The following is a 27,369-nucleotide window of genomic DNA, read 5'->3' on the forward strand; positions in this document are numbered from 1 at the left end:
GGGGAGGAGCGACGTGGCGGCCGACGTCGCCGGCCATTGGTGCCCGCCAGCTCCCACTCGCGCGCGCTGCTCCCTCCTTCCCCGCCGACGAAGGGTGAGCAAAACCTCGCGCCTTGCCTGATTGGCCAGCCCGGCTCATCAATCCCAGGTATTGTGAAGCGCTTTGACACCGCGTTTGACAAACAGGCTCGGCCAGGACTAGCAACTTTTCCAGATCCATCTAGCCAGAGCCATACGTTTTAACAAATAAAAGACATCGCAGTTGTGGTGTTGTGTTGGGGGGGGGCTTTGCTTCCCGTACCCCCCACCCCACCCCGCCCTCCTTTTGCAAAGATGCCTAAAGCGATGCTTGGCTTCGACCTCGTGCCTGGAGCCATAGAAAGGGGTCGAGGGGGCGTCCGTCCCTCTGTTTTGACTTCTGGCTTAGGACGGGGCTGCTGACGAGATCCTGGCGGCCGAGACCTTTGAGCCCCACTGAGCAACTATGCAGGGCTCGGACCGACGGAGTCCTGTGGCTGTGCATTGGCCCTTTAGCACGGGGCGCTTCCCTCCTGGTCTCTGGTGGAGCGCACAGGCGGCTTCCATCAGAGCCCTGCTTTCAAACGACAGGCGCGATTTCTGTGGGAAAGCGACTGCAACCGTCCAGGTCTCTCTTTCACTCTTTCCCATTTTTTTCCTGAAAAAAAAATTCTAGCACCCCTCAAACGGCAGGTGGGTGACAGTGCTTAACTTTTCTCCTTTTTTGTGTATCCTGTTGATGTTGTCTCTCCCTCCGCCCTCACTTTGTTTCTTATTCTCCCCTCCCCCGTCCTTTGGGTTAGACCTCTTTAATGCAGGTAGGGGGAAAAAACACCCTGTAAATTTCCCTAAAGTTGCTTTTGTCTCTTTCTCTGCTGCATGGACCTCTCGGATCCTGGGGTTTGAGAATGTATTTGAAATCCTCGCTAGATAGGAGCAGTATAAATTTTCGGGCGCTCAACCCTTTTCTAGTTCACAAATCAGTCACCCTTGTCACATTTATTGAAATTCCTCAACTTGCCACTCCAGGACGTTGGAAAAAGCAGGCGGCGCCTTTGTTGCCTGACCAGGCTTGTGATCGCCAGAGAAAATTTACTTACCTTCAGATGAGTGAGCAGAAAAAGAAATAACACTCCCTTTGATTTAGTTAGGAAAATGCAGACATTTGGATTCAGTGCAAACATACAACACTTGCTTGTTTTCTAGATGCAACCCCTCGATTAACCTGCCTTTCCCCCAACTCGAGCCTATTGAAAAACTGCGGATAGTCCTCCTTTGTCCCCGCTACGAAGAGCCATTGACTATATATTAAAATGACTGTGGAGATGTAGAAGAGTACGGTGCGTAAAAGGAGACAATCCCTGTGACTCAAATCAATTAAGCAAAGCAACATTCGAAAGGGGTTCCCAGTGATGCCCGAGGGTTGAAGGAAGGGGGGTGGGGGTGGACAGGAGCTTGTGTTTCACTGAAAATATAGGCTTTTAAATCTCACCCATTCACTTGTTTTCTAGTCTTGAGAGAGGGGGGTAACTTACCCCCTCCAAAAAAGAAAAAGAAAAAAACAGTGGAGAAAATCTAACCAGGACAGAATCCTTCGGGCTTGAGCCTTTGTCCAGACTTCCAGTGATTCCTTCCTGTCCCATCCACCCCCACCATCAACCCCCAAAATACCCCCTGATTGCTCTTGTGGACTGTCTAAGGGGTTGGGAAACATTCCTCTTGGCAGAGATGCCGCAAGAAAGGCTCTTTCATACTCAGAAGTTGCACTTTTTCAGGAATTCTAGAGAGTTGCAAGCGGGTGCCCAGCTCTGATCCCCCCCACCTCTCCTTGGCATTTCCTCCGTCAGTGCAACGCGGCAGCGCAGATTTGCCAGCAGATTCGAGAGAGAAAAAGGAGGGTTTCCCAGGCAGAGCGAGGGAAGCCTTATAGGTGGACGTGGTTTCCAAGTTTCTTACCACAAACCCGGACCTGGGAGGAGGGGGGAGAGACTTGCAGAAATTTTAAGATGCAAAGCCAAAGTGCAACAGGTCTGGGAGAATCACCTCTGGATAAGAAATGCTGCAGCTGGGTTAGCGTGGCCCGGGAGAGGAGCGCTTACTTTTGAGTGAAAGAGCGAGAGCGAGCGGGAAGGGAAATGACTGAGAAATCTTAGAGAAATCATCAAAGATCCATGGAGGTTGCCAAAAGCAAGTCCATGGGTCTCTCCAAGATACACAGCACCTCCCTCCTCTCCCGAAGACCTATTCATCTTGGAAATGTATAGTCTGAGGGATGTAAGGCGGACGGTCAAATATGAGTCTCCCAGCTCGTGTGCGTGTGTGTGCGTGTGCGCGTGTGTGTAAGTGTTGTGGGTTGCAGAAGTTATCAAGTGGGGCTTGCAGCAGGCTCTCTGCTGGAAACGAGCGCGGCTCCCGTTCAAAGCCACACGCACCAACGTGACATATAAGCCATTAAAATATCATCCTGGCGGTTCCTTTCTGCTTCATCCGACATTCCCCCAACTGCTCCCACAAAGCAGGAAAAAGAAGAAATGAAGGATGACCGCCTCGGTGGAGTCGCCAGAGAGGGGCTTGGGTTTCCTGTGATCCAACCGCTGCCCACTCGAGACCCCCAACCTCTCCTCTCCTCCCTCCCCCCTTCTCTCTCAGTCTTTCTTCCCGGCCAGTTCTTCTGTCCTGCGAGGCAGAAATGAGGGGACTTCTGCGGCAACAGGTGACCTACGGTAAGTGACTGAGTCGGGCGCCGGGGTTAGGGGGGGTGGCGGAGGGTAAGCGGCTTCCCTTCAGCCCAAGCCAGGCTGAGCGGGGGAGCAACTGGTCACCTCCAGGGGGAAGCCGAAGGCGCCTCTCCCCCACTGGTGGAAGGGCCTGGACGCCTTCTCGGAATCGTGGGGGAGGGCTTGGCGCCCCCCCCCAAGAAAGACTCGCGCTTGGCAGGCCAGGCAGATCCCGCAGCCCCTTGTCCGGCCTCGACTCGGAGGTCCTGTGGGCCAGAGCAGAAGGGCCTGGGACGCCTGGCGTTTTCCCGCCAGGACAGAAGACCCACTTTGGCTCTTCAAGGAAGGCCGCCCTGCCTGCGGGAGAAACCGGAACGGAAGCGAAGCAGTTGCCCCCCCCCCCGACAAGTGGGAGGCTGGGGGGGGGGGGGTTCCGGCCATGTGTGTGTATGTGTGTGTATGTGTGCGCTTCTGGTCCTAAACGGTTGTGTTTCGGAGTTGTTGTGCTTGGTGCAAGCCGGTAAAAGCTCTCCTTCTCCACCGCCCCCTCTACGCCACTGAGTTTTGTTCCGGGGCCGAGAGAGTCGGCAAGCAGCTGCCGGTTCGCCTAAAGCCGTCCCTCCTCCAGAATTCGGCCCCAGATTTCCAGCTCTCACTCTGTGCCTGGGAAGGTAAGGAAGGAGTTAACCCCGTCTGCCGCTAAAGGTCTAGTTGCCAAGACTTTGTAGCTTTTCACAATGGAACCCTCCACCCCCACCTCACCAAGAGCTTTTCTTAAGCCCAGACTGCAAGCCCCCCCCCCCCCCTTGCGCCTTTGACTCAAGCGAGTCTTCGAACCTGCTCTATTTCACTTCTCCAAATGACGCCGCCATCCCTTCCAAATGCTTGGACTCCCCTCTCTGTCGCTCTCCCTATATTTCGAGAGCAGAGGAAGTACAGAGCTTTGGGTCATGCAGGTCTTAAATCTGCAAGGGATGCCCTAAAGTGACTCTCTCTCTCTCTCTCTCTCTCTCTCTCTCTCTCTCTCTCTCTCTCCCCCTCTCTGGCTCGCACTCACACAGAGACTCTCCCCCCACCCCCACCCCGGTCTCCCTCGGGCTACGGCCATTGCTCCCAGTGGCGAGAGAGGCGAGGCCGCTTCATTTCCGTGGCCCCTGTTGCTCGTGCAGTTAATCAGTTTGGATAAGTGTTGAAGGCGCGAGCTCTTGAAGTGGCCGGCTTTGCAAGCACCCTGGACGTTGACCTCTGACCTGTGACCGAGCACATGTGCCTGGCCCACAGTATCTGGCACAATGCTTCCAGTGTGCATCTTGATTGGGGGGGGGGGAGAGAAAAACATTGGTTTGCCCTTCGGTTGCAAGCGGCTAGCCCCACCTGGTTTCCTGCTCTCTGTCCAAGTAAACGTCCACTTAGCATCTTCCAGCGATATGTTTTCAAGACTTGGAAACACACCAGTCTGGCCAAATCTGGTCTTCTTTCTCTCCCGGCAATGGGGCAGGAAAGGACATCCTCTTTGACACTTGCATGTTCATTATCTAAGAAGGGCGTTTTGGGTAGGCACGATTTCTGTTTTCTAAAGAAGACAGGAGCCTCTTCAACAGGCTATGCCTGCTTGGAGGCCAGAATGTGCTCCCCAGAAGAAGCCCCTTCCCCGGTTTCGCCTGAAATCTCAGAAATCGGCCTCTCTTTACCAGCAATGGGTTGCTGACTGCCAAAACTGTATCGAAAGCCAGGCTTTATCTAGATGTACACACACACAAACAGGCCTTATTATATTTCATTTCAAAAGTTTAATACAAAAAAATTCAAATTACATCAGTATTTTTTTTTGGAAAATAAAATAAAGCACAGGTACTTTGTGAGACAGAATCAACTTAAGCCACGCTCCCATTTCAAGTCCACTTGAGTGTTTGTTTTAGGGGAGGGTGTTTTAAACTCAATTTGAGAGAAGATAAGTGTTAGTGAGAAGAGGGCATCTCTTGTAGGTTTGTATTTAGGAACTGAAGCACCTTAAAATATCACCCTTTCTCCCTCCCTCCGTCCTTCCCTTTGAGTTCAAATGTTGATTGGAAAATGCACTTTTTCTCCTTGCAGTTTGCACCAGAACCTTCTCCCCACGCTAATTGTCTGGCTCCATTTGATCTCATAGTCGCGGGCAGGTTTAAACCTTATTCGAGTTAGCTGAACCTGCTTGGGATTTCCCTTTTTGCTTTGCCCTAAAAGTCTCTACGAAAAAAGTATAAAACCTGCCCTGGAGCCTCGGAAATGATCACTTCCAAATGGAGAACTTCCACCAAGTCCTTCCTTCCTTCCTTCTGCAATTTCCTCTTCTGCAATAAACAAAGCAACACATTTATTGTTGTTGTTGTTGTTATTGTTGTTATATCACCTGCATTTTAATGCCACCATATGAATACAGCATCCTATATGATCTCTGTCTGATTCTTATGGAATCTCCATAAACCCTTCCCTCGGGCACATATGTCTCTGGGAAAATAAAGGAAAAGGGGGGAAAAAATCCGAAGCTCAGTGAATTGTGATTTCTGTGGCTACATAGGAGGGCTATGGCATATTCTGTTCTATTCACAGTTGCCATGAACACTCAGATTTGGGCTCGGGAGGGGGGGTTAAAGGCTCCTCTCAAGTCTGAGGGGAAAAACTGTTCCAAGACAGGCTGATTTGGCCTCTCCTTTGAAAGCGGAAGCAGCAAAGCACCGGTTTTCGAGAACCATCTCCCGGCTATACTATTTGATTTCAACCTGAGAGAGCCATGTGGGTTTGGAGCTGTCTAGGCAAGGCGGCCAAGGGCAACGTCAGCTCTGAAAAGTCTCCAAAAATGCCCTCACGTCAGTGGTAACCCCTCAGTTCTCTGCCAGTCAGGCTATGTGTGTGGAGGGGGGTGGAATCTTGTCTTCACCTTCTAGCCTTAAATGAGCGCTAGGGTGGCCCTTTATGGTGTGTGTGTGTGTGTGTGTGTGTGTGTGTGTGTGTGTGTGTATGTATGTATGTATGTATGTATGTATGTATATATGTATATATATATATATATATATATATATATATACACATACATACACACACACACAAATATATACAATATATATACAAATATATATGCAAATTTGGTGCACCTTGTACACATTTCCCTTGGTTGCCCCGTCCAGTCTGTCCCGTCCCATCCTCAGCCACTTGCCATCTTTGAGAGACACAAAGACCACATCCCCAAAGCCATGTCAGGCTTTTCTTCTGAGTGGAGGGGAAGGATTTCACGCCGTTCTCCAATTCTTTATCACTTGCATATAAACAAGACCATTTTTCTTAACCTGCCACCCCCTCTTTTCTGAACAGGAACCGCGTCAGGAAATAAGGCACAAGTTTGCCCCTTGTAATGAGGAAAAGAAGGCGACTTTACAGAAACTCCCCGGAACAGTCAAGTAAGTTAAAATATGACTTAAAAAAATTGTGTACATATCACTTTTGTTTCGGCCTTTGACCTTGCTTACCGAAACCCAGATCAGCCCTTCCTCCCAAGGTCCCGGCAACCAGTACTTCGACTCGCTCCCTGTCTCTTCCTTTGGGGGTTCTCGGATTAATCCTTGAGGAGGCCCACGTTGAGACCACTGCCCCCCCCTGACCCTCTCGGATCGCACTGTCACATCATCCAATTACATGTTCATCCGGCATTCATTTACAGACGATTTGATGGGAATGGGGTGTGACACGGATTGGATCCCATTAAAAAGGGGCTCTGATCTTGGCGGCAAAGGTTTGCAGGATACCGATCATCTATGGCCTTCCCAACCTGGTGGCCACCCAGCTTCCACCGGGCTGGACTCAAACTGGCATTGGTTAGCATCACTGGGTTGATTGCTGGTCTGAAAACTGGCTGAAGGGAGAGGAGTGGAGCCCTCCTTCGAAACCAAGAACCACTTTGTCTTCCTTCTGTTCACTGCCTCCAGTTAGGTACAACATTACCTGGCCTTTTTTTCCTTTCCCTTTTTCTTTTTGGTGGTATGTTTATTAAAAGAGGCAAGGGGAAAGATGTAGGGGTGCAGGATATCTCGCCTCATCCAATCAATGAAAGCTTTCCTGGACCAACATCTCACTAAGAGTAACTATTCTGGCTTTTCTCAATATTCTCCTGCCCACGTTCTGCCTCCGCTGGGTGAGAGTCCTTCCCAGGGGGCTCTTCCTCATTTCATCAGGGTATGGAATCCAAGTGGTCCCCTTTGCCCCCCATCCCAGTCTCTGAATTGCGCAAGGGCCAGAGAAGTGACTGGAGACACGTCCCCCTCCATTGTAGTCTTGCAGCCCACAGTTAATCCTCCCGATCATTTGGACTGTCTTGGCGTTGAAAACCTCGAACCACATCTTGAAGCTTAAGAAAGCTCCCTATGGGACTTTCTCTTCCCCCCCCCCCCATTTCCAATGGGATCAAGTTGGGCCCTCATTTCAGAAGTGGACCTTGGCTTTTAAGGCGATGGGGGAGGGACGGAGTCGCATGAAAAATTCTGTCTTCACCCGACCTTCCTTCTTCATAATCAGCGGCGACCTTCTTGAAGAAGGTCAGCGCTTCCTTACACTGATTCAATGACCCGTCACTGAGCCGGACAGAGAGCCGCGGGAGAAGTTTCTGCGGCTCTGAATCGCCTGGAGAGTTGGGCTGCTGGAAAGTGGAAGTGAAAGGGCAGATTCTGCTAATGGATACATAGCCGAATAAGGGCTGTCGAAAGAGAGGAGAGGCAAGAAAATACCTGCGGCTCGGGAGGCCTGGTTATTGCTCTGCCCGGGAAAACTTTCTTTTTCAAAGAAGAACGCACACACCCCTCTTCTGGATATTGGAGCGGACCAAGCTGGCCGCAGTAGCAACTGAGAAGGAGCTCTCCCCGCATTGCCTTGGATCAGACCCACGTGTGAGCATTGACGAGGGGAGCCTTAAAAGGCGAGGGTTGTCTCAGTATCATGGAGAAGGTCAAGATTAGCCTGAAAAAGGGTGAGTGTGGAAAACAGTAACAGTAAAATTCCAGTGTTTATTACAAACTTCAGATCCGCAGAAGGGGAGATTTTCCGCATTCAAGGCAGCAAAAAATAAGATGGTATTTGGGAGTCGCAGCATTTGGAAACCAAGGACATGTTATCTGCGGCAGAAGAAATCCAATCTCTGAACCTGTAGCAGGCATTTGGCGCCCTTTGATGCCAGCATCTGAAACAGCCCAGTCTTCGGAGGACGACCGCAGAAAGCAGCAGAAGGCCACGACCCTTCGGCCACTTCGACCGACATCCTGAGCAGACTTGAGTCGGCCTCTACGGAGCCCTGCTTAGGATGGCGCCGTTGGTTGCCATGGGGGTCAAAGGGACAGGGCGCACTTGACCAGTGCCTACAATCCAGGACAGACCCAACCCCGAAAGGAAAGAGCGCCCACGGGCCCCTGCGCGGCTTTGCGGCCCATTTTCAGGAGCCGCACTTCTGTTAGGCTATGGGGACTTTTCCTTCCCAACACCTGTCTCTTCCTGCCCCGCCACCTATATTTCTGACAGTGCGTTTCCTGAAGGCACCGGCCTAGCTCGAGTGGCGGACGTCCCTGGCTACCCCAATTCGCTTCTGGATCTGGCCTGCGCTGTTAAGCTGAAGCCCAGGCCCTGAGGCCTGTCGAGACAGCTCCGTGGATTGTCGGGCTGTCCCACGGCCCTTGTCAGGTTCTCGGAAAAAGGGGAGAGAGGGGCCTGGAGGGCCTGCGGGTCTTTGCGGAACCAGGCCGTCTTGGCGAAGCCAGTGCAGGGGAACGCCCTCAGCAAGCCCCCGTGGGGCTCCAGGGATGGGGATCAGCGTTCCCTGGAGCCAAGAGCCCGAGCGGGACCCTGAGGCAGAGGCAGCCTGGCGGGAGTGGGGATTCCGCAGCCGGCCGCACCATTGCGCGCTCTTCTTGGAAAGGGCCCCGCTCCTTGTCAGCAAGTGCCTTGGCGTCAATATTTATATCGGAAGCGGAATCTCTCCATGAGGTCTGTGCCAGTGGCCAGATATACGGCCGTCGCCTCCCTGCCCTCCAGGTCTATTTCTGCGCCGAGACAGGAGGCCATTCGGCCCTCCCTGGAGTCGAGTTAGGTGTCATTTCCCCCGCAAAACACATCAGATCGGGGTGGGGTGGAGCAACGTTGGAGGGGGGGTCTGAATAGAAAGCACACACCGGACAGGTCAAAGCCATGCCCCCCAAATTCTCCCCGAGAAGGGTAAAAACTTTCTCCAGTCCTCCTTCTCGCCGTTTTCTCCGCCTTCTGGTCATGTGGACAACCCCTATCCGCCACCCCCACCCTCCCCCTCCGGCTTTCTCTCCTTTCCTTTACACGCGCACACACACACACACGCACACGGACACACGCCCAGGCAGAGATGTCTCCCAAGGTACACAACAAATGTTCGGGAGACTACTAACTTCACCTAATATAATGAGAGAGACACCATGGGCCATTTCTTTTCCATTGGATTCATGCGAGGAAAGGGAGGGGGCGAGGGGGGAAACCCCTGTGAGGAACCTCAGGGTTTTAAGTAAGAGCGGATAAAGCCATTAGTGGTTGACAAGAAGCCCTGCCAATATTTTAGACTGGCCTAAGCCCAGCGATTGGCAAGATAGATATTCTATAGATGGTGGCTTATGATTATTTGCTAAAGGGAATGGAGAAACGGTTCCAGATGTTTTTTCCCTTGACTGAGGACTGTCAGGTTTGAAGGATGTCAAGTGTGTCAAGATGAAGTGGTGGTGAGGCAGGAGGAGGAGGAGGAGGAGGAGGACAGCTTTATTTGGAGCACACCCTCTCTCGGTACCTCTGTAAGTAACAGCTTCCCAGAGCCCCACTTCCTAAATGTTTGTTTCTGTCTCGTGATCTCCTTCGGAGGCGGTCAGGGTTGAGGAAAGGGGAATCAAGATATAGAGATATATGAAAATTCTTTTTGGCTTACGGCAAAGGGACTGGCGAGGGAAGCTTGCCTGGAACCGCGGGGGGAGGGTTTTAGTTGTCGACATAAACATGTTATGTAAGAAGGGCTCGCTAATTACTGCGTGTGCGACTAGTTGGGTCCTCGGGGCATAGAAGTGTGCGCGCCTTGCATGAACTTGGTAACAGGCATTAGGGCTAGCCTTGCCTAAACGGGTTGGGCTGCCCCTTTGGACAGTTTGGGCAAAGATGTCTCCGTCCACGTCTAGGATTCCTCCCCGGCTAGAAAGGATAATGAAATGGCCCATAGATAATTACTGCTAGAGCAGTCCTGAAAATACAGCCCTTCAATATTCCGCAAAATGCCAGGCGCTTTCCGATTTTGCTTCTTAAACCGAAAGCAGAGGGACACCAGCGGCTTGAAGTCGGGGACTGTAATTTTATTAAAGCAGAAGTCTAAAATGTATTTAGGCTATCCGATGACTCCGGATGTGAATAGATGTGATAGTTCTCCTCAAGAAGTAAATTAGGGAGATGACCCCTGGAGATGATTTTCTTCTTTGGGATATTAAGAACTGGGCTCATTGTGTGTTGACACCTTTGCCATGAGCAGAGCAGGGGAGGAAAATTGTGGTTGTGTTTTAAATTTGGGTTGCGCTTTCCCAGGAGATTTCCACCCTCCACATTCCCTTTGGTTCAAAATCTGCTTCTTGAAGACGAGAAAGGGAACTTCCTTCGCTAGTGAAGCTCCAGCTCAATCGGCCACCCCATTAAGCTGAAGTGCCTTTGAGCAAATTCCCCTTCTGTCCCGTGCCTGGTCTTCTCAGATACCAGTCGGGCTAGGGTTGCTGCTGGGGGAACCAGGCGACTCCAGCGCTGGCCAGGATTCTCACAAGGGCCTGAACCCGCCAAAGCCATCCTAAAGTGGGGTTTAGCGTTGCGCTGGAACTCTTCCTAGTTTTACCAACACGTTAACCTGGGACGGAAAGGAGCAGAGAGCCCATTTTAAAAGAGCTTGGGGATCTTGCGAGCGAATTTGAAGTGAGGAACACCCAATTTCTTCTCTAAACAGACCCTTCGTCCGTACCCGCCCGCTCCTTTAAAATGTAGACATTAAAGAAAAAGAAGAAGGAAAAACAACGTAGAGAAAAGAATTGTCCCATAGGAGACAGCATCAGGTCTGAGCTGTCCTGCTTGCGTTTTCCACGCCGCAGCGGAGAAGCCCCTTCGGCCTCCGCGGGTTCAGGGCGAGGGGAGAAAAGTCGCTTCTTCCATCCGGATCACCACCGAGCCTTTAGAAAACGTCACTTCAGGCTGTGTGCCCCCTACGGAAAGGGGGGGGACCTAATATTTTCTTTCACACAGAAAACCCCAGAATTTCGCCTGGTGTGTTTGACTCGCAAGTCGTTCGTTGAAGTCGCTCTGCGGTTTTTCCGGCTGAACCTCCGCTTTGCCATTTCTTCCCAAGGAAAGCAGGCACACTGGTCAGCGAGACAGCGAGACCTTCCGGTCGACTCCACGGGATATTCGGGTGCTTTGCAGTCCTTCTGACCAAACAAAGGTCCACACCACAATGCCCTGATCGGCGGCCGGGAGGTTTCTTGCCCGGAAGATTCGGATGGGACTGAGGCTGCCGTTAATGGCCAGTGTTAGGCCAAAGAGGAAAGAAGGGGGTGGGGGGGGGGAGAGAGAGATGCTGCGGTCATGGGAAAGGAGGACGTGGCGGAGCTTTTGTCGCTGTCTGCTAAAGGCCCGGTTCTCTCCGGCCGCCAACAAGTGTCAGGAATCTAAAGACCTCCTTTCGCCGGGCTCTGCTTCCCAGGACGACTTCTGTATGCAAAGCCTGTCCCTTCCTCATTGTCCCCCTTTCTGTTGGGAACGGCCCCGGAGATTTGTGTGTGCTATAAATAATCGGCCGTCAATCGGATGGCGGGGTTGGACTCGGGTGAGGCAGCCCGGGCGGTGGCGGTGCCGGAGGTGGGAGTTGTCTGAGCCGGGAGGAGCGGATCCTTCCTTCTTCGGAAGCCTCCTGGGTGGATCCTGAGCTTCTGACTCGCTCCACTTTCTTCCACCCCCACTCCAGCCCGCTTTCCCCAAAGCCAAAATTGCTGCTCCCGAGGAGAGACTGCGAGGCGCCCCACAAGGGAGAAGAATGGCGAGGAGCCTTAGGGGGGCGGGGGAGGTAGGAAGGCTCCAGTGGCCCCGGGCTGCCAAATGCATACCCCAGCCGGACAGGGGGAAGGTGGAGAGAGGGGAGCGAGCAAGCAGCCACCTCTCCGGGTGCCCCTCCTCTGGTCTGGGCATGGGTCCCCCCCCCCAGCCCCCCAGCCTCCGAGTGGAAGTGTTGAGCCCAGCCCCCGCATGGGGTCCTCCTCCTCCTCCTCCTCCTCTCTTTTTGTGGCCTCTGCTGCTGCGGGCAAGAAGGAAACGGGCCGGGCTGGCACAGCGGCACCGGGGCAGCCCCACCACGAGCTCGCTGGCGGCCAATCAGGCCCTCGGCCCCGCGAGCAGACGCCGACCAGAGCGCTCCATTCAGCCGTTTGCTCCTGACGTGCCGAAGCGGGAAAGCGAGACGGGGGGCGGGCAAGACTCTGAGCCCGCAGCCAAGCCGGGAACTCCTCCGAGCATCCGCCAAGCCCAGCCCAGCCCAAGCCGCCATTGGGAGGAGCGGGAGGCAGCAGCAACCTCCTTGCCACCCCCCCCCCCCCCCCCGTCCTTGGGCAGAAACCACATTAGCGCTTTCGCACCACCACAGTCCCCCTCGCCTTGGACCAGGGGCACTTTCCAGCTGCCCGGAAAACTGTCAGCCAAACGCAGATTGCAATTGGGGGGGGGGGGGCTGCCGCGGGATATCAGTGCAACCCCCTCCCCCCACACACAAACAAGCTCCGGGTTAGGGCTGGGCGTGTGGGGGCGGGGTGGAGGGAAGAGGAAACATCTTTTGAAAGAGGAGCAAAGGAGGGGGGAGAGAGAGATTGCAGCCCAGAGTCGCATCTGCGCAGATCTCCCGGCGTCCTCTTCCTCCATCCCTCCCCGCCCCTTCCTCCCCCTTCCTAAATCTTTTCAGACTTCAGCGGGGACCTGTCATCGCTGACGTCGGTCAGGCGGCTTCAACCAATCCGCGGCTGCCTTGATTGTTTCGCTCTCCGGGTTGGAGCCCGACTCTCTGGAGCGCTATTCAGCGGCCTCCCAGCGTCCCGCTGCTGCTTCTCAAAGCCTATGGGATTCCACGTCGGCGTTTTAAAAAGGAGGAAGCCAAAAAAGGAGGGGTGGGGGGGGAGAGAGAGATAAAAGAAAAAGGACAGGACAGGACAGGGGAGGAGGTTGAGGAAAGAAAGAAAGAATGACGGGGGAGAGAAAGAAAGAAGTAAAACCCAAATAAAGGCAAAGAGCCCAGGCCAAGAGAGCATGGAAACAACCTTTGGGAGAGGGGGGGAACTTTTGGACAAGTTCCCCCCCTTCTCTGGCTTCCCCCTCACGGTCCCCCTCCCTGCTGTCAGGTGACTTTTCACAATTGCCGAAACCCGTGAGTTGGGAGGTTTTGGGGGAGCCCGGGAATGGACTCTGCAATGCTCTCTAAACGGAGCAGGGCACAGACATTAGCTGCCTCGGCAGGGGCTCCTCCTCACCCCCCTCGCTGCCATCGCCACTCCCCTCCGAGCATGACAGGTTTCGCCGGGCAGCCCCACTCCCAGGTTCCCACGCACCCCAGGGCGCACGCGGCCGAGTCCCGCCTGGGGATGAGCCCCTGCCGGTCAGAACACATGGGGCACCACCGCCACCCTCCTCATCCCCACGCAGCGCCCCTTCAGCTCAGCCCTGCCCCTGCGCCTCACCCCCAGCGTCCCGGGGCAGGCCAGGCCCAGGGGGGGCCTAGCCCGACCGGAGCCTGTGGCCCCAGGCAGCCCACCGCCGTCCCTTATGCGGTCCCTCAGCCGAGCCCAGCTCTTCCCGCCGGTAGGGACTTCTTCCTGCACACAGATCTGACGGCCCCCGTCATGCCCGGGCTCCCCTATCCACAATCTGCTGCCACCCGTTCTCATCAGGGCATGTTTGTCTCGACAACAGGTAGCTTCCCCGGACACCATGCTCACCACCACCGCCACCACCACCGCCACAACCACCACTCCGAAGCCGGAACTCCCTCGCTTTTTACTGGACTCCACCATGAGCAACCTCCCCATGCAACTCCAGGTGGCCATCTAAACGGACAGATAAGACTGGCACTACCTGGAGAAATGTACGCCAGGTCTGAGCCTTTCACGCCGGTGCCAGCCTCCAGGACAGACCCTTTCGCCGCCTCTTCTTTCCACGGCTACGGTGGCATGAACCTGAACGTCAATTTGGCCCCCCATCACGGCCCGGGGGCTTTCTTCCGCTATATGAGGCAGCCCATAAAGCAGGAGCTCATCTGCAAGTGGATCGAGCTGGACCAGACGCCCAGGAAATTATGCTCGAAAACTTTCAGCACCATGCACGAGCTGGTGACCCACGTCACGGTGGAGCACGTCGGCGGGCCCGAGCAGTCCAACCACATCTGCTTCTGGGAAGAGTGTCCCCGCGAGGGGAAGCCCTTCAAGGCCAAGTACAAGCTGGTCAACCACATCCGCGTCCACACCGGCGAGAAGCCCTTCCCCTGCCCCTTCCCCGGCTGCGGCAAAGTCTTCGCGCGCTCCGAGAACCTCAAGATCCACAAAAGGACGCACACAGGTCAGTATGGAGAAGTCTCCCTTAACTCCCCCCTCCCTTTTTGGCCAGCCGTCTACTCAGCCGGCGATTCATCTTAATACGATGGATTTCGTATTAATACTAGTGGAGACGTGAGTTTTAAGCTGTATCTCTTGGGTTGCAGAGCTGACGCACTTCGGATTCTAAATGGATGCATTTTGATGGGTGCGCCCCTGACTTTCCCACAGACTAGGTAGGGATTTATTGGGAATGGGAGAGTTAAAAGACCGAGGAGGAGGCGGCAGAAACCCTGGGATTTTGGCGGAAACCCACAAATTAGGAGCGGACAATAGAAAGTGCAAGTTGTCCGCACAGTTTTGAGTGATGACTCCAGGGCTGCTGCTTCGCCTGTCTTCTCGTGAGAAAAGCACAGCTGCAACGGTTTCCTCTTTTTGTTCTTTCCAAGTCCTCCGCTAGCTCCGCTAGGCCTTTTCCTTCCACTGTCCAGGGAAACAAGGGAAGATGCGCAGGTTTGGGGGTTCAAGAAGGCAAGGAGGGGGGATCCATTTTGGGCTGAGCGTTTTAGAAAGTCATTGGCAGGAATCCTGAAGGGACCCGGTTGTCCAAAAACATTTGTTTGTCCTAGTTAACCCAGAAAGGCAGGGGTCTCAGGGGGGAAGACCTGGCAGAAACCCTGGTTGACCCCGTCCTGCCACAAAAGCCTGGATAATGAATGAGGCTGCGCCTAGAAAGTTTTCACACTTCCCGGAGCAGGCTGTGAAGTTGCAGGCGATGGGCTGAGGTTAGCAGCCAGAGTTTGTAATTTGTTGCGTGGCTCCCTCCCCCTCCCCCGTCTTGGCAAAAGATAAGAAATAAGCCCTTTTGGAAAATTCAATCCGTTCCAGAGTACAGCTTGTTATCCCGCCCCGGCGCACACTCTCACCTCCTTCCCCGCCACCCTTATATGCTGCATGGAAACGACTTAATCCTATTGTGAGATCCGCTTACAGCCTGATGAAATGTATTCACCCTGCAGTTGGAATATGTCTCCCCCCCCCAAAAAAAAAAGAAACCCTAGACTTGGACTTTGCCTTGACCCGGGTTCCTTTATTTATTTCCTTTTCCAAATCATATGTGGGAACAGGTACAGTTGCCGGAAGTACATTTAACAGCAATGAGAAGGACAACAAACAGGACCCCACCCCCATCCTGGGTCCCCAACCCAAGCATCCTTGTGGCGGGGTGTTCCCTGAATCGCAGCGCCTTGCTTAAGTAAACAAACTTTTACTGCCCCTTTCGCTGCCTTGCCCTTTGAAGTCTCCCAGGCAGAAAGTGGTCAGGTTCTTGGCCCATTTGCCCTAGAGCAGCGCGCTCGGCGGCGGGCACAGGAAGGATGCTAGCTCCATCGTCCCCTTATGGAGTCCTTTTTCCCCTTGAACTTCCCCCCAACTAATTCTTTTTCATTTTGTAGCGGTGGGGGTGGGGGGAAGAGGGGGGAGGAGCAATCCTATAGCCCCCTTTACAAAATTATTCCAGCGCAGTGTTTTTCGCAGCGTTTTTCTCACGGTCCTCCCCCCAGATCCTCCAACCCAAATGTTTCTGAAACGGCAATAGAACGGCCTACAAATTATTCATGAACGCCGTTCTAGATTCAAACGAGGAAATAATTGCCTCCTGAAATATGAATGACTTCGCGTTGCCTTCCCTTCGTCTGGGCAAGAGCGAGGCCCGGCCTTCTGGAGCCATTCCCCCGGAGAGGGGGGAGTGGAGGACGGAGCCTCCGTGGCCCAACCCAGACCGAAACTCTTACCCTGGGAGCCGGACGGGGAGGACCGAGTGGCCCAGGCGCTACTTTAGGCCGCAGGCGGCGCGAGTCCCTTTCCTTTCTAGTGCTGGCCCGGCCAAGCGACGCCCGCCCGCCCGCCCGCGGCTGGCCTGCCCTCCCCCCTCCCTCGAGAATGTGGCAAAGACTTTAATCCAGTCCCGGAGTCGGGGGATTACGCTCAAAGGTCCGAGCAGGCAGGGCCGGCCCGCCACTCGCTCCTCGGCCAGCCACAAGTGTCGGGAGAAAATGGCGGCGCGGCAGCTTCGGCGGGTTGGGCGCGGGGCGGGGCAGGCCCGCTGCTCGGGGCGCCCTCAGCCACAGCAAATGGGCGGTGTCGGAGGAGGGCATCAGAAGGCCCTCTCCCTCGCCCCTCGCCCCGCAGGCACTCCTTCCCGGAGCTGGCCACGAGGCCTTGGGTGCCCGCGCAGCACGCCGGCCCCCTCCCCACCCCCGATGCGCCGAAGGGGAACCCGTCCTCCCCACGCCCACCGCCTCCCCTGCCCTGGCGGAAGGAGAGGCGGCCCCGGGCTCAGCCTGACCTGCCCCCATGCCCCACCACAAGCCCAGCCTTGGCGGCGGCCCCTTCCCCAGGGCCTCCTCGCTTAGGGCTGGCTGTGCGAGGTCAAACGGGCTGTCTTCATCGGGAACTCTCATTGTAACCCCGAAAGGGGCGTCGAGAGACAGGGATGAGCTTGTTCCCTTCCCGAAGGAGCCAGCGCCCTTCTTGGGCGCCTGGACCGGCCTCTTTGGGGCCTGCAGTGGAATGATTTCCAGACCCTTCCCCAACACTGCGCCCCTTTCCGGATGTCTGTTCACTGGTATATAGGCAGTGTGTCCCCCAGCGTAAAAGAAAATAAAAAATAATTATTAAATCAAAATGTCAGTTTTATGCTCAAGTTGTCCCCTGGCTTCCGTAGCGAAGTCGTGTTTAAGCAGTGCCTCACAGGTCACACAGATGCTGTCTATCCCCCCCCCCCCCCACACACACACAAATACTCCTCCCATGCATGTTAACTTACCCAGCTATATGGTCTCAGAATGCCATTCAGAAACACACAGCCAATTGGTTTGCATTCCCCATCCCAGTCCCTTTCTGTGGGAGATTGCTTTTCTGGGCCTCTTTTGTATACTGAGCACCGCTCTGGCTGTTGATTTTTCAAAATAATACAGCCGTGGCCCATGGAGACTTCAGCACACGTGGCTTCTGTGCAGATTGCTTTATCAGTCACAAAAATCCTGCTTTCCTTATCAAGTACACAAACCCCTCTCAGAGTGGTTTCCATGAAAAGTCATGTTTTCTTCTCACTGACCCCCGCTCCCCCTCCAATGCTATCCCCATGCAGATCCATTCAAATTCGGAAGTGTCTTGCCATTGACCTCAATACACCTTGGTATATGTGGCTCCCCTGCTAAATACATGTCTTTATACTCCTTATTGCTTGATAGGGAAAAGGCAAACTTGGCCTAGTCTTTTCCATTGGGAAGCCAATGCTATTGCAGGCAGAAATACTCATTTGGATCTTTAATTGTGCCCAATGTTAAGAAGGGGAAGAGATCCCATCATAGTTCTGGCATTTGTATCCTGCCTTTCCTCCAAAGAGCTCATGGAGATATACATGTTTCTCCAGATCATTCTATTCATTTCCAGATACACATGCACACATACTGAAGTAAGAAGTTTGAGTCTACTGGCACCTTTAAGACCAACAAGGTTTGTTTGTTTGTTTATTTATTTGTTTGTTTGTTTGTTTATTTATTTTAGGTATAAGCTTTCATATGCATGCACACTTCTGCAAATACAATAAAATGGTAATTAATAGTCCATACGTGTAGGTAGAGGGTGAGCAGTATATTAGCATACAGCAAAATAAAGAAGTTTAATGGATTCAAGGACCAAATAGGAATAACAAGCTTAGTTTGTACAGTTACCATTTGTTTGGGTTTAGTTCTGAGGGGAAAACATAGTGAAGGAAATAAATTGATCTGTTTGGAATTCTAGTCAGGGTATGGAAATGTTTTACATTTTTAATTTTCGAATATGTCTTAATGCTCTTACATGCTATAAGCATTTGCAAGGGTGGAATACAAATTATTTTTTTAATTATATGTCAAAATATGAGATTGATGGGCAGATATATCCTTAATTGTGGAATGCTGAGCGTAATCAACTAAGATCCTGCCATTATGTTCCAACTGTCTCCTCTCAAGTATGTAGGTGACCTTACATCATATTCTTCTTTGAAGTAGAGTATCTCCCCTGCCCCCAGACAAGAGAAATACATCCCAATCTACTATTCTAAATTTCATTACACTCAAGTATTATTTATTTATTGCATTATATATGGCTTGCAGCAACTAAATAAAACATTTCAAATACAAAGATTAAACTTGACAAGACATGATACATTAAAACAATTTTAAAAATCTCATCCACCTCCATTACATTACATTACATTACATTACAATGTATTATTATAATCTATTCTTCCAGATAAGAATAAACAGAATGTATGGCCCTTCTGTGGGATTAGTGATAATACAGATTTAAGGGCTGAATGAGGTTAGTATATGTAATGAGATAAGAAACCAATATCCCTGTTATGTCCTGGGGACTCTATTTTTCTGTGTGCTGTTACAACTTACAACTTAGCAATTTCCATTTCTAGTCAGCTCCAGAAGTTCCCTTGTAATAAAACAGTTATTTTGAGGTCACACATTGAATGTCCTGGAAGGTTGAAGTGTTCTTCAACAGGTTCCTCAGACTTGCAATTCTTATTATCAAATTTATGTTCATTTATCCTTTGGTGTAAGGTTTCACTTGCTTGCCCTATATAGAGAATTGAAGGGCACTGTAGGCATTCAATGGCATATATAATGATAGTAGATAAGAAAGCAAATAAGCCTGAGATGGTGTAGCTGATGTTGTTGGATACAGTGATTGTGTTATCTGGGTGTATGTGGCAACAAAGTTGGTATCTGGATTTATTGCAAGCTCTGGTACCAGTTTTTATATTCAAATTAGATATTGTATTATTGTGGGTGAGGAGTTGTTTGAGACTGGGGAGGGGATCTGTCTGTGCTCAAGAAAACATCCTTCCCAATACTTGTGAAAGAAATCTGTCATAATCCAATAGAGACTGGAAGTCACTGGTGAGTTGTAAAACTGTTTTGAATACAAAGTATCTACCTGATGAAATCAAGAAACAGAGTAACAAAGCTAGAATGCTACCCAGAGAAAACTATGTCAGGTCCAAAAGAGACGGTAACTGAACACCACTAGTAGTTGCATACAGCTCTCAACATAATTACTGGACTTAACAACATCAATGGGTGACCTCAAAGTAGCTGTTTTATTACAAAGGAACTTCAGGAACAGCATAGAAAGGGAGATTGCTGAGTTGCAAGTTATTACAACACTCAAAACAATGTAATCCCCAGGGCTCAACAGGGATATTGGTTTCTTATCTCACTACATATGCTAATCTCCTTAGATCTGTATTCTCAACAATCTCACATGCATCCAATTTATTTTATTTCTTATTTGGAATAATAGATTAGAATAGTACATTGTAATGTAACAATGAATAGTAGAATGTAATGTAATTTGGAAGAGTTGATTGAAATACATTTCTCTGGACTGGGGGCAGGAGAGAGACTCTACACAGCCAGTCACCACATTTCAAAGAAGATGCTGTTAAATCACCTCTGTGCTAGAAAGGAGACAGGGTCTCTATTAATTACTCTCAGCATTCCACCATCTGCTCATCAGTCTCCCATTTTGACATACTTATTTCCTTCACTATGTTTTGCCCCAGAATTAAACCTAAATGGTAACCAGATAAACTAAGTTTGTTACCCTGTTTGGTCCTCGAATCTATAAAAACATCTTCATTTTGCTGTATGCTAATTTACTGTTCACCTACCTATATATGTATGCATATGAAGAAGTTTGTGTGTGCACATAAAAGCTTATATGTTGAATAAAACCATGTTGGTCTTAAAGGTGTCACTGGACTCAAACTTTGGTCTGCTGCTTCAGACCAACACAGCCATCCACCTGAATTCAGGGAAGAAAAGTTACCAATGACTACTTCTGCCTGAGGCATGAAAAGTATTTCAGAAATGACACAAAAAAACTGGCCTTGGCTTTCAAAGGATGCACCTTATTTTTCTGCAGTGGCTTACCTAGGCTTCTCCTGCATAAATTCGGAGTATTCACTTCCAACCTGGTTCTTCTAACCTATTGTTTGCAGGTTGGGGAAGGATTAGAACTGAACAGACAGGTAGTCGAAATTAGTATTGTACTGATGGGCAGGGAAACTTGTGAGAAACAGGGTGCCACCACGCCTGCACCCACTGCTCTAGCTGGCCATTCAGCCCAACTAGGCAGATTTGAGGGGTGGACTTGCCATAGGGGAGAAATTGCCAAAAGAAGAGGAAACAAGCAAACGAGGGCTGCTTTGACTCAGAGGTGGGTTAGCCTAAGGGATGGATCAGAGAATCGTTGGGCCCTGCCTGGGGATCCCAGGGCCTTCCTTCCAAACTCTTTCCATCTCCAGGAAGGAAGGGCATGGGAGGGATGAAGAGGATGGCCCCTGGCAAGCAGCGGCTCATGTGCCCTACCTGAAGCCCTGGAGACATCCCTCCCCGGCTGGTTAGGCCCCTACAGCCCTGGCGTTCACGTGCGCTGAGCGCCCAGTTCTGTATCCGGCGAAGGTGTCCCAAAAGGTGTCTCCAGCCAGGAAAGGGGAGGCCTTTATGGGCCTACATTTGTGACCCGCAGACACCCGTCCCTCCCCCTTCCCCTTTCCCCCTTCCCCCTTCCCTGCCGGAGCGGTACCCGCAGTCTCCCTGCATTTCTTTTCTTCGCAGGAGAGAAGCCCTTCAAATGCGAGTTCGAAGGCTGCGAGAGGCGCTTCGCCAACAGCAGCGACCGGAAGAAGCATTCCCACGTGCACACGAGCGACAAGCCCTACAACTGCAAGGTGCGAGGCTGCGACAAGTCCTACACGCACCCCAGCTCCCTGCGGAAGCACATGAAAGTCCACTGCAAGTCCCCTCCCCCCAGCTCGGGTTACGAGTCGTCCACCCCGTCGCTGGTGTCGCCCTCGTCGGACTGCGGCCGGGACCCCCCGCCGCCACCCCCGCCGCCGCCGCCGCCGCCTCCCCAGCCGCCCAACGCTGCCGCCGCCGCCTCCTCGACGCAGGCTGCGGCGAACCTGAGCGAATGGTACGTGTGTCAGAGCTCAGCGGCCAGCGGCATCCCGACGCCACCCAGTAACTCGCCGTCGCCTCGCCCGGGGGAGGCCGCTTTGACGAACTGCGAGCCCCGGCCCACATATTAGAGGCATTACGGTAGGACGGCCGGCCGCCGGCGAGACTGCATTGGTGCTTCCCGGGGTGCCTCGGAGCCTCTAGTCGCACCCCAGACGGAGGACTGGTCGGCGGGCCCAGGGCTTGGGGGCGCGGGGATCGACCGACCCTCGATCCAGGGAGCAAGCCAGCTCTCCCCGTCCTCCCCCAGACCCCCGCCCGCCTTCCATCAGAAATGCTGCACAGTCCACAGGAGAGAAGATACACTGTAAAATAAACCCCCGCCCTCACCCCATTTTGTATTTATTAAGGTGTCAAGCACACCAGACAGGAACTCTCCCCCTCCCCTTCTCTCTCTCTCTCTCTCTCTCCCCCTCATGTTGACCCCTCCTTCCTAGGGCAGGTGCCTCGGACCATCTCCTTCCTTTACAGACCTCGGCCTGAACAGAACCCCCCTTTTTGTATCAATCAACCAAAGTGTTTTAATACGGATTTCTAGCTGCGACCGTCGGTGCTGATACTTTTGTGATGGTGTTTTCCTGGATCCTGTGATTCACCCACCGATTCCTTTCAACCCCCCTCCCGTTTTCTTTCCTTCCCCCCCCCTTTTTTTCCGGCTGTGTGCGGGTGTTTAAAGAAAGGGATCTGAGTATCTATAAATACATTATTTGTTTCTGAAGTTGTAATAACGAATCGATCGATTAAATACTTTGATTCATTCACCCGTTCAGTTGACATTTTTGGACAGAAGATCTCTTCTGATCTAATCCCCCCCCCCCACATACACACACTATTCATAACTTCCCTACTAATAAAGTAAGCCCAAGGGGCGCTTAATGATTTATGGTACATTTTAATTTACGCGAGCGATGGCTTTAAAGACACACCTAATTTCTTGGACTTTCCACCCCCTTCCCGCTCTCTCCCATGTTATTTTTGTTGAATTGTGAGTATTTGTGATTTCCTAGTGTATGGAAGGTGAGATCCATGTTAATTGGGAGGGGGTGTTATGGATGACTTTGTTGTGGTTGGGGTTGTCCAGAAGGACTCATGGCTTTGTCGATTGTAAACTGAGTGCTGGTCGTTTTCAAACGCACAACGTTTGTAATGTACAACAATCATTCGGGATAAGAATTCTTTCCCTTTCCCTCTCCCTTTCTTCTTTTCTTTTTGTAACGCAAAAAAATAAAATGTTTTTTCAAATCTCGAAAACATCTAGATGTCTTTAAAACTATTATTCATATAGAACTCGGCCTGCTGCCCCTTGTCCCCATTGGGGGAAAATATATTCTTGATTGACCATTGGGAGGCTAGCATACTCGAGGCGGGCTGTAAGGCCCAATCCTATGTGTGATTAATAAGAAGTCCCAGTGTTGTTCCGAGGGGTTTCTTCCCAGGTCAGTGCACACAGATGTGCAGGCAAAAGGAATCTAGCCAGATCCTCAACACACACTTTCCCCAGTCATTCGCACGTATTTCTGTGGACTTTACTTCCAGGCAACGCATTTAGGCCTGGAGCTGTGCCATAGAGACCAGCTCCCAAATAGTCCTCCCATGCAATGTTGCCGAACTCCACCCCCCCCCCCCCCCCAGCAGATCTACGCCTTGGGTCTCTCAGTGGCGGAAATGGTTGACCTGACCTTGGGTCTACTGCACCTCCCATCCAAATCTCTCCCTGAACTTTCTCATGCAGCAAGACCCCCCCCCCGTGTATATATGTGTACCCCAGAGTAATAGAGACCCCAGAGTCCAGCGAGACATTCCCCAGCTAGTGCAAACTCCCTGATACTTATTTCCAATGAAGAAACTGCTAAAATTGCTGCCCTAAGAATCGTTTCCTGGATGTAGGCCTGGACTTCAATAGGCTTCTGGGTGGACTAGCACAGGACAGCAGGGTTCTCAAAGAAGTCTGTCCGCCAGTGGGTCATCCGGTCCTTCCGTCTCCACTGTTTGGAATAGCTTCATGGTAAAGGATTCTCATCCTTCAAGCTCATCCAGGCCACATATTGAATGGGTCCACTGGAAGAACATGCAAATAAAGACCCTTGGCCATCGTCCCTCTCCCAGCCAAAAACTAGAAAGAGACTATGGGGGAGGGGGAGGCGAGGAGAGTTACCCGTCGGGACATTGCGTGAACCTGCAGATATATGGAGGCCTTCCTCCAGTAGAGGAGATGTTTCCACCTTGCCTAGAGCAGGCCCTCCCTCTTTCTCTGCACTGATCCCCCCCACCCGAGCCTTTTCTTCTTGATTTCTTTCTTTACAGAAGCCAGGGTTTTGGGGCTGGGCTTTTTTTTTCTTTTCTTTTTTTTTGATGTGTAGGCTAATCACCTTTAATTTTTCATTTGCTTGTTACAGATGTCTATCCCTTTGCTCTCAAGGTAATCTAGACAGAGGCAGCTGAAAAGCCTCGCATCTTATGCCTTAGACATCAAAGCAGACTCTCACAATGCAAGTATTTCTCCGCAACGGTGAATCTTCATGGTGAGTTAAGATTTCTAAAGCAATAGACAAGTCATACTTTAACAGAGTGAAAAGCGAAGTCTGGAGCCCGTCCAGCCTTTTCATGAAGGACATAATATTTACGTCTAACAGATTCTTTTAACCCCCCCACCCCACCCCCTTTCGCCCTTCACGCCCCTCTAGTCTCAGTCTTTATTTTGGGGTGAACCCTCCCCCTTCACCCTTGTCTTTCTTTCTTTCTTTCTTTAAAAAAAACTATCTATTTATTTGCATTTTTTGTGTTTGTGATAGACGTCGAGGGCATCGTTTTTCTCGAATTTCCGGGGCAAGAGGGGAGGGGAGGGGAGGGGAGGGGAGGGGAGGGGGAAACCCACGCGAATGGGGGCCCTTGTTCCAGCCCCCTCATCAGAATGGATAAGAATGTCAGGAAGAAAAAGGGAGCCGCTTGAATCGCCGCCCGTCCGTCAGCTCAGTTTTGTTTCTCTTCTGGGCCGTGATCAGAGACGGCCTTTGGGATTTGATGGCGACTTTTTCTAAAGGCGAGGAAATGGGTTTGAAGGAGGGAAAAGAAAAGGAGAAAGGTCTAATCAAGCCTGGCCTTGTTCAAAGGCTCCGAGTCGGGGTTTCCCCCCCCCCTCTCTCTCCTTTTTTGGGCGGGTGGGGGGGGGGCTAGAGGTTTGAAAGTGTGAGCTTTACGGTGCATCAACATGCCACGTTAGGATCGCTATGGTAATGAGCGGAGCAATAGCAAGAGCTGCTGAAAGGGAGGCACACTCCATTCGAGACAGTCTATTAAGATACATTTGCGCTGACCTTTGGTTTCATGCTAGCTTAATACATTCAAGCTGCTCTTCCTCGGAGATGGACTTCCTCCACCTCGCCCCCTTCGCCTTGCCTGGCTTGCTCGCCTCCTTAAAGGAAGGCTTTTGTTGCCGCGTCTTGGGCCTCTGCGATTAAGAGACCCAAAGGGCGGCAAAGGGGGGGGGGAGGAGCGGGGTGGGGGCGGGGGCGGGGGGGGGGGGGAGAAGGAGGGCTGAATGGTCTGCATCCCTGGAAATCGGTTGGGACTTCGGTCTCCTCTTATCCCCAAGCAGTCGACCGACCGGGAATGCGACTACTCGCGAACAAGTCCACAGCCTGCCGATTGAACAACGGTCACGTCTGTTTGGTTAACAGGTTCGCAAAACTCCTTTTCTGTCCCATCGCATTTTCCTCCCTCCCCTCCCCCCCAAAAAACTCCTCTTTCCAAGAATCTCCCGATCAACAGTGAAAGTGTGAAGTCTATAGTCAGATATGCCGAGTTTCTTCAGCCTCTGTTATTTGTCCACAACTGTCTGTTACTGACTCTCTCTGGGTACCAAAGGCAGTGGGATGGATTCCTGCCTCCCTCACTCCCCCCCCCTCCACGCCATTAATTCATGTTTATGTATACCCATCCCCTAGGCGTCTGAGAAAGGGGTGCCAAGATGGGCTTCCAGATGAAAGCCCAGGCAGTGTGATCTTTTGAGTGTCTTGGATGACCCAATGAAACAAACAAACAAACAAACAAGCAGGCAAACAAAGAACCCATCGGAGGTGTGTAGTTCAAAGAGTGTGGCAAGCCTGAGGCCACGGGCGCTGGGCCACAGTCTTGGGGAAAGTTAGAAGTTCGTGTTGTTGTAATTGTCTAATTGTTTATTTTATCCAAGTACCCGACTGAATAGGGGAAAAATAAACAGGCTGCCTCCCCCCGAAAAAAAAAAATTCAAACAGTCTTTAGAGCTAGCCCTTGTGGCTGAATAAAAAAGGATGGTCCAATTTCTATTGAGCTGAGAAATCTTTGAAGTGGGAAGTTATTATCTGAGAAATTCCTGGTCGTCGCCCTAACAACGCTGACGAAACGTAAAAAGGTTCTTTGTCAGCGATTTGTTCTCCTCTCTGTCAAACTCCCTCTGCCCCGTTCTGTGGGACCGTTTCTAAAGAGATGAAACCAAACTTCTTAGAAGATAACGTTGGGAATGGAGACAGAAATCGGCCCAGGACTCAGCCGTGCCGATGCCTCTCTACCTATGTCGCTCTTCCCCTCTCTCCAGGTGGGGCGAGAGAGAGAGAGAGAGAGAGAGAGAGAGAGAGAGAGAGAGAGAGAGGCACTTCTAGCGCCGTATTCCTTGGGGGCCTTTCTCGCTGGGACTTGTGTGCTTGCTTGTTTTTGAGCCATTGCCTCCCACCCAGAACCCAAGTCCTCGCAAGCCAAGCACCCAGCCATTAACGCCAGGTCTGTAACTTCTGGACGGAACCCTCCGCTTTAGCTCCAGCATCATGCGCGCAATCCCAGACGCTTGGCGGACATGAACGCTGAAACGACCGACTGGAAGCACGTTTCTCGACTGCAAGGCGCTCCAACGGCCCCGCCTTCGAAGCGACGGCTTCCATATGGCGCCAAGTTTTACTGTCAGCCACCGGGAAGGCTTACCCGGCCCCTGCTTGGTACCCCCAAATGGGAAAGCCAAGAGTCGGCAATGAAAGGGTGTCCTGGGGTGGGGGTGGAGGGGGCCAACGCAGGTCTTGCCACTTTGAAGGGCTCGGGGTCCCTCGGAAACGAGAGACTCGCGGAGTGTTATGGGATGCCGCCGAGTGCTGTAAACCCCAGGACCGGTGGATTGTCAAGGTTTGGACATGGGGCCCATTTCACCGACGTGCCTGGGAGCCCCGAGGCACAGTCAATCCCACTGACGGGCCGGTTAAGTTGGAGGATTTGTAACTTAAGACCATGGCAACCGAATCGCACAGTCCTTGGAATAGTCCCACTGAAGTTCACAGTCATGGCTCCTACGAATCACCTTTGCTATCGACCTGAGAGCCCCCCCCCCACACACACACACATTTGCAATAGGATTCCTGGGGGTACTAAACTATTTGCAAAGAATCCCCCCCCCCATTTCAATAAATGTCTTCATCTGATGGGGTGTGAGTTCAGCACTACTGGCTTCAAACCACAGGAAAAACGACATATACAAGACAATAGGTGCATTTCACAAAAATCCAATTCCAAACGGACTGTAATTGACAAAGCAGGTTTCAATCCCAATTTAGCCTTCACCCCCACCTTCTAATGAATTTGGGTTTGTCGATTTGGAAAGCGCGTATTTGTATTCATTCCAGGAGGTGTTCGTTATTTGGGAAGATCGCTGTTCCTTATTATTATTATTATTTTAACAAAGATGAATTTAAAATGTGTCCGTTTTGATCTTACTGTGCGCTTATGAAGGGGTGTGTGATGTAAACCGCACAAAGGTAGTTGTATATAGCAGGTATAATGTGGATTAGTTTCTGACGCCTCGGCAAACACTGTGATTGGACAGAATGCATTATGTTTTCTATATAATTGGCCAAAACGTCGCTAATACCCGAATGATCGATAGTATTGGCGGTAAAAGTGTACTTTTAAAAATAAAGA

The 27,369-nt window shown here is 51.7% G+C and overlaps 1 protein-coding gene and 1 long non-coding RNA gene across 7 annotated transcripts; one reads left to right on the forward strand and one right to left on the reverse strand.

Annotated features, from left to right (window-relative positions):
- Positions 1-63: 63 nt before the first annotated feature.
- On the forward strand, positions 64-27,369 carry ZIC4 (Zic family zinc finger 4). Of its 6 annotated transcripts, XM_077348739.1 has the most exons (5): positions 64-711; positions 2,535-2,741; positions 6,084-6,169; positions 13,734-14,375; positions 21,031-22,793. In XM_077348739.1, exons 3-5 carry the CDS (start codon positions 6,124-6,126, stop codon positions 21,501-21,503), a joined length of 1,161 nt encoding a protein of 386 aa, XP_077204854.1. In that variant the 5' UTR covers positions 64-711; positions 2,535-2,741; positions 6,084-6,123; the 3' UTR covers positions 21,504-22,793. The 6 variants fall into 6 exon arrangements, 5 of the variants coding, with proteins under 5 accessions (XP_077204854.1, XP_077204855.1, XP_077204856.1 ...); XM_077348740.1 differs by lacking the exon at positions 2,535-2,741; XM_077348741.1 differs by lacking the exons at positions 64-711; positions 2,535-2,741 and adding an exon at positions 3,197-3,406.
- Positions 4,300-14,024, reverse strand: LOC143843127 (uncharacterized). Its single transcript, XR_013233465.1, has 3 exons — positions 13,896-14,024; positions 12,747-12,882; positions 4,300-5,065 (listed from the first exon to the last, which is right to left on the reverse strand). It is a non-coding gene; the product is annotated as an uncharacterized LOC143843127 (long non-coding RNA).

The sequence above is a fragment of the Paroedura picta genome, chromosome 8, assembly GCF_049243985.1.
Source record: "Paroedura picta isolate Pp20150507F chromosome 8, Ppicta_v3.0, whole genome shotgun sequence".
Taxonomy (NCBI): Eukaryota; Metazoa; Chordata; class Lepidosauria; order Squamata; family Gekkonidae; genus Paroedura; species Paroedura picta.

Bases quoted from the DNA above. Each gene is read 5' to 3' on its own strand.
- ZIC4 (XM_077348737.1), top strand. From the start codon at position 13,223: ATGGACTCTGCAATGCTCTCTAAACGGAGCAGGGCACAGACATTAGCT. The intron at 14,376-21,030 runs GTCAGTATGGAG...TTTTCTTCGCAG, and splicing joins CCACAAAAGGACGCACACAG to GAGAGAAGCCCTTCAAATGC.